This window comes from Gymnoscopelus braueri (genome assembly GCF_963280865.1).
Source record: "Gymnoscopelus braueri genome assembly, chromosome: 6".
Taxonomy (NCBI): domain Eukaryota; kingdom Metazoa; phylum Chordata; class Actinopteri; order Myctophiformes; family Myctophidae; genus Gymnoscopelus; species Gymnoscopelus braueri.
Window position 1 is genome coordinate 53813565 of NC_137607.1, and position 6966 is coordinate 53820530.

The 6966-nt window shown below is 40.6% G+C and overlaps 1 protein-coding gene across 2 annotated transcripts in view; it reads right to left on the minus strand.

Annotated features, from left to right (window-relative positions):
* Positions 1-4993: 4993 nt before the first annotated feature.
* The window catches only part of LOC308087499 (single-stranded DNA-binding protein 3-like), a 14775-nt gene continuing 12802 nt past the window's right edge, over positions 4994-6966 (minus strand). The window contains exons 11-12 of one of the 2 annotated variants that reach the window (XM_080431409.1): positions 6731-6832; positions 4994-6095 (exon numbers count right to left, since the gene is read on the minus strand). In XM_080431409.1, coding sequence (XP_080287535.1) covers positions 6015-6095; positions 6731-6832 — 183 coding nt within the window. In that variant the 3' untranslated portion in view covers positions 4994-6014. Of the gene's footprint in view, positions 6306-6730; positions 6833-6966 lie in introns of both variants that reach the window. The other variant, XM_080431410.1, reaches the window with a different exon arrangement.

Below are 6966 nucleotides of genomic sequence, written 5' to 3' on the forward strand. Positions count from 1 at the left end.
ATTAAATCTTGAAGTCATGTGTCTCTAATAATTCATACAGGACTATTAGCCCACAATACCAGTAGAGGAAGTTTGGCATAGATTTGGCAAAAATGACACCTGTTCAGTTCTTTTAAAGCCCAATTAAAATGTATTGCGCACAAATAGCAGGTATACAAGTTTACATGATGTACATAATGTTCGGATGGAACATTATTTTTTATTTTCTGTCTCTTTCTGGAAACAATCAAAAACGATGGAGCTTGCACAAAAACGTATTTCACCCACTGTTTTACACCTGCAAACCAATGAATGATGTGATAATAAAGATGATTCTGATTCTGATACATTACTGGAAGCAAGAAGAGAGCGAGGAGGCCATCATTACAAGGTTAAGACTGGGACATAGAGTGTTAAATCATTGGGAAACACCCTAAAGGTCTATGTGACCTCTGCCAGGAAGAGGAGACATGTGGAACGTAGGCTACTATTATTAATTGTAGTAGGTACCAAAAGGGCAAGAGAGAGCATGATAGAGGAAGTAAGTTGAAGAGGTGACTTTTAAAAAGATAATTAAGGCAGTAGATAATATCACGGGGAGATGTATAATGTTTAGATTCATAAAATAAATCGGTTTGTGGGATGGAATTTAAGTAAGTGCTCCTAGCTAAACAGAAGGTGGCGCTAATGTAACAATACTGGATGCCAACTGTTGTAAAAAGGCAAGTGTGTGTGTGTGTGTGTGTGTGTGTGTGTGTGTGTGTGTGTGTGTGTGTGTGTGTGTGTGTGTGTGTGTACATACATACTGTATACACATTAGAATTACAACTGAAGTTTCACTTCTCTGACATGTTTTTATCTGTCATGGTAAGTTTAAGTCAGTTGGTTTACACTGGAGTAGCGATATGTGTATCTTTACTCTACAGCGTAGCCATGAAAATGTGATGCCATTAATGTCAGTCATTTGATTTGAAAGGACACACTTTGTTATTAAAATCTTCTTATAAACGTTAACAATTGATAGTAACAGTTTAAAAAAAAAATTTAACATAAAAATGTTAGGACATAAACATGATTTATGTCATGTCTTTCTATTTGGAACACTTGACTTGAAGGTATAATAATTGAACTTCTCAATGAACACTTGTTATGCATTATTAGTTGGACTGTGAGAGTTCAGTCAGAACAAAGAACATACTGTTGATAAGCAGAACTATTATAATCAAGAGGTGATATGTGTAATTAGTTTGAACTTACCATCATGTATGTATGTATGTATGTGTATCTGTCTGGAAAATTAAGAGCTCAGAGGAAAAGATTCAAACAACAGGGAAAAATCAAATGACATTTATTATTGATGCATTGTTTCTTTTTTGATAAGCAAATTATCTGTTTTTTTCTTTCAGTCTAAAGAAACTTTACAATATAAAGAAACATACAAAGGACATTTTTATTACCTACACAAGACACCTAAGTCCCTAAGACAAGATTCTGAACTATCCTACCATGAAAATACAAAGCAAACCCAAGAGACAGACTGCTTCATATTGAATACTGCCGTGTCATTAGAAAGGACCATGAACAGTACAGGAGAATCAATGTCATCCCCTTCCCTTGAATCCCCAGCCCCAGCATCACCTCCCCACCCACCCAGCAAATCTCCCTAATGGTACAGTATTATACATCACAATAGAAGTACAGAGATGGCCAACAATCGATATACACGGAGGACTGAGCGAGGATCAGTGAGAGAGCATCAATCTATACAACGCTATTACAGGAGTGAATAGCAAAGGACACAGTTTTTCCCCTTAAGTATTACTTTTTGATCTATTATTAATTTAAAATGAGGTTTTCTCTAAGTATTTTTTCCTTTTTAAAAGTTTTTTTATTTTTTAATTGATAAAAATCCTTCATATTAAAAACTGTAATATGTGGTCGCATGTTTTTTAAGGAGACGATGGCATTTGGAACAATCGGTCACATGATTATTCAAGAACCAATAGTTCACTAATAACACAGCAGGTAAGGACAAAAGGAGGATGAAACAGCTTTTCATCGGCCTCATTCACCTCCTCCTGTCCTTATAAGATATTTGCTGTCAGTTTAGCCCGTTTCAAGCATTATACCCCACCCCCCACCATATACATCTTTCGCATACAGTTTCTACTGATTAAGTAACTGCATTCTATACATTTTAAATGCAAGTTTGGCATTCACCAACATGGACCAAATCGTAAGCGCATCGTCTCTCCATTATGAAAAAACACGGACAGTTTATTTATAATTTACTTTAAGCTGTATTCATTGGTAGTGACTGACATATCAAAACATGTCAATGATATCAAAATGCATTATACAGTATTTACAAAAAAAAGTAAATTAAAGAAAAGGATAGGGGGGGCTGAGGAGTGAGGGAGGGGTCCTGCAGAAAGATCGGGAGGAGGAGTAATAGTAGATAATTTATACTTCATCGTACAACGTGTCGCTCACTGAAAATAACTGATTTTAAGGGGGAAAGAAAAAGCGATGCAATGTGAGCGACATGGTCGCGGGACGAGGCACAAATCAGGGGAGGTGTGTGTCAGTACATGGAAGGAAAAACTGGAGACGGTGCTTTTCGGGCCACTTCACCACTTAGGATTTTCCAAAGTAGCCGATCTACAAGCTCATAATATATCGTATCAGGACACGTTGTGAGGCTGTAGATCAGCAAGTTTATGAAAATGTATTGACTTGCCCAAAATAGGGACGCCAGGGTTGAAAGTGGTTAAAGCCCAACTACCCTGGAGATGTCCCTGCTGAACTCTGAACACAACCTGGTTCACATTGATAGCAGACGACCGACAAGAACATCAATCACATCAGGCTCTACGATTCTTCTATTATTGTTGTTTAGAATAGCTACAACTGTTAAATATGCACTCTGGAGTGACCTTTTGAGACACACTGTAATGCATAGCTTTGAAACAGTGATAAGAGGGTTGCTCAGGCCAAGGGTACATGATATACCCAAAAGAACAAATGAAATAATATAAAACAAAAATGTATCTTTTATTTCTCCCCCTTGTGTGCAGATTCTGTGGGCTTTTCTTTATTATTTTTCTCGTGAATATAATTTGTAGAAATTCAAATAAAAACAATAATAATAAAAAAAAAAGAATCAAGAAAAAGGTCTGACTTACATTTCAGTCCAACCAAAGAGAAATACATACATTACAAATGCAGCCTAAACAAGTGTTCCTCTTCTTTAGACCCTTGTGGCGACATCATCCGTTTACCCTTAGTCACAGTTCTCCCATCACTAGAGCTGCCACAACCCAAACCCTGTATCCAATTTCCCGCACATACAGTCATTGACTCAGTGGGACATGGTGGTGGGAGCTCCAAGGAGAACATTATGTAGCCTGTCTCATGAGGGCAAATACACTGGATCACAAGGATCTGTGAGTTCGACCCAAACTGAACGTGAGAGGGCAGGCGTTACTGTATGTGAGTAACAGAGGTCCCAGAATCTCTCCACGTTCACAGTTCGGAGACACGGGCATGGGACTAGACAGCATCCTGGGAGGGTACATTGCGCCTCCAGTCCTTTAGTGAGGTTGAAATCGTGGAGAAGTGATGGAGAAGGAGACAGTTTTTCGGGGGAGATTCACAGACAAGTTGTAAATAACAGATAACAAAATAACCACAATAGAAGCTAAATATGTTGTATTTACAGGCAAGACCAAATCCTTGAAAGAGAAAAGATGATTTACAAATCTCTCCCTCTCTCTCCATTCATACTGACTGACTGAGAAATGGCGTAACAGAAGGGCAATCGTGAGTAAATCAAAAGAAAAACAAGTCAATCAGAAGAAAGAAAAGTTAAAAACCTAATGGAACTTAATGCTGAATTCCATTAGAACAGTCCATTCCTACACAATAAAAGTAGTGCGTGTGTGTGTGTGTGTGTGTGTGTGTGTGTGTGTGTGTGTGTGTGTGTGTGTGTGTGCGTGTGCGTGTGCGTGTGCGTGTGCGTGTGTGTGTGTGTGGGTGGGGGTGCTTATTAAGACAATATACCTAAGAAACGGATTATGTCTGTGTACCAATAGACACTGTGCCCGCAAACAGCAAGGCTCAGGGAAATCCATTGTTTCAACTGTATGAGTAGCTTTAGCCAAGCTAAAACCTGAGCACAAACCATCACGCTAAGTGAGGCCTATCAATTCGTTTCTGTCGGGTGGAAACCTCATATGTCCAAAACCGGTTACTTTTCAGGATTCGAATAAAAAAACTGCATAAGTGGCAGATCTACAAGCTCGAATTCGAGCTTGTAGATCTGCTAGGATCATCAAGGACAAGCACCACCCAAGTCACAGACTGTTCAACCCCCTACAACGACCGCGACCGGGCAAGGGGCTCTACCGCAGTATCAAGAGTTCCACCACCAGGTTTTGGTGTAGTTTCAATCCAGCTGCTGTCAGAATGCTGAATGGGGCATAAGCCTGGATGAGTTCAGCAGCCTGACAGCAGGCGGCGCAGACTTTTCTGGCTCTTCCTGAACACACCTGTGGATTATACCAGGGACAATGACTTGGACTTTAGCCCCCCCTCGGACACACCTGTGGACTACACCAGGTACAAATGACTTTTTGTTGTACTCCCTCATGGAGCTACTTGCGGATTATACTAGGGTCAGTCCACTCTAGGTGGACACGCACTGACCTTTTGCACCTTAATCCCTTGTATAACGCACTGACTTTTTTTGGGTCTTTTTTATTGTGCTCCTTTTCCTCTAAGCACCTTAACGTCCATTGTCTATCATGCACAGTATAAGTATAACATGCACAGTATACAATACATTGCTGCTATGCTCAGGCACCTTAGTTTAGTTTTTTTTAGTTTTTTTTTATTATCTCAGGTAATTTGTAAATATGTAGATAACTTGTCTGGCCTTCTGTTGCTCTCTTGTTTTGATCTCCTTCCCACCTGCCCCCCACCCTCTTCTTCTCCCCCCCCCCTCTTCTTTCTATGGAAACTAACGTTGCGATGGGAACGATGTACAAAAAAGAATTTCACCCACTTTTTTACCTTGTAAACCTGTGATGTGACAATAAAACTGATTCTGATTCTGATTCTGATTCTGCTACTTTTGATGCTTTTGTGTGACGCTGTAGTGTGATCAAGTAGGGTGTTAATTTACGAAAAAACACAAAAAGTTAGAATATGGAGATAAGAGGTTTCTGCCCGACTGCGACAAATTATTCCTACCACACCCTCAAGTTTGAAAGTTTGTGCGTTTGAAGCCATGACCTGTCAGACGTTAGCTACAAGTTCCTCAGAGAAATGAACAGAGGTAAGTGATGGGAGTATGACTGTGACAAAAAAAACAAAAAACAAAACAGCAAATACCTAAAATCATGTAAACAGAAGTATCATTGTGCATTTTCTTTTTTCAACTGTGTGCTTATTCTGTCATCGTTGATGCTGTTGCTGAGATAAGATGTGCCCTTTACAGGAAATCATAACTACATTATTAGAACAATAACATAATGACAATTATAATAATATTAGCATCATCATGAACACAAGAAAAATACAAACATTTAATGAAAGCCATTCTTGCCCTAAAATAAAATAATCAGTTCTTTTTTTCTTATTTTTTTTCTCCCACAAAAGGGGCAGAGTTTTTTTTTTTAATAAGGGTTTCTAGATTTCAACCCCAATCAGTCACCTCCTGCATACCCTCATAGTAACTTAAGCTATGATCAGCACAATATAGTGGAGTGTTGTTGTTGTTGTTGTTGTCGTCGTTGTTGTTGTTGTTGTTGTTGTTGGTGGTGGTGGTGGTGTGGAGCCGGCTGCAGGACATAGCAGAACAGCACCTCAGTTGGGTATGAATGCCTCCTGGACAGGCAGGTTGTAGGGGTTGAGAGAGACGGGCCATGGGGTGCAGGCTAGGATCTCTTTACTGTCCTGGGCTGGGGAGGAACACCCGGCAGGGCTACGGAGAACGGGTGGAGAGACCCTCCCTGTGGCCCGGGAGCTGGGTTTCATGCTCTCACTCCCATTTTGCAGGCACTGGGATGAGGGGCCTTGAGGGGGGTCCTGCTGTCCATGGGCATCCCCAGGGGCTGCGGGGGGTGCGCAGCACACCATCCAGGAGGGGGCGGGAGGTGGGTTAGGAAGAAGGGAGTGGGAGGGTTGGGGGGTAATGCAAGACACACCGGGAGGGAGGGGTAACGGTAGAGTAGGGTGAGGGAAGATGAAAAGGAAATAAAATAAAATAAAAGATAAAAATAAAATAAAAAAAATCACACACTCATCGTCATGTTGGGTGAATACTGTAAAGAGAGAGAAAAAAAGAGGGAGGGGAGAAAAGATAAGCCAATACTATATTATATGTCTTATGCTACACAATTCCAGATTAAAGCAATACAACTGACTACGCTAACTTCCCATGTACGGGATACCAGCTTTTGTGAGGCGCATACCACATACCATACCAAAACTGTGTGGTGTCACTAACTATCAGGATGAAAGTATTCTCTTTCTGCGTTCTGTCGGATAACAAGCGGCAAGCAAGAGCACATAGTCCAGCCAAAGGGAAAATGTTAAGGAAATTCAGAAACAAGTAATTAAAATCAGGAGAAGCGCACTATATGACATTCTCTCCATGCATCAGAGAACGCATACTATGTGGTTCTCGTCCATGCTTACGGTTGCATGCCACGTGCTGTGTTTGGACTACGTCCCATGTGATACTCACACTTTCACTTTGGAATGGGTTTAAAAAGTTGCCTGCCATCTCCCCGTCATCACGCGGAGTCCCAGGGGGATTGTTCATGCCTGCCATGTTGTTAGGAGAATTCTGAAACACAGGAGGACAGATGACGTCCTGCAAAATGCAAAATGAAGAATGCAAAATGTCTCCCTCCATTCAAGTTGTTATTGGGAGATCAATAAAGACAAATAACATAATCCATTTTCGCAAAGAACAGCATG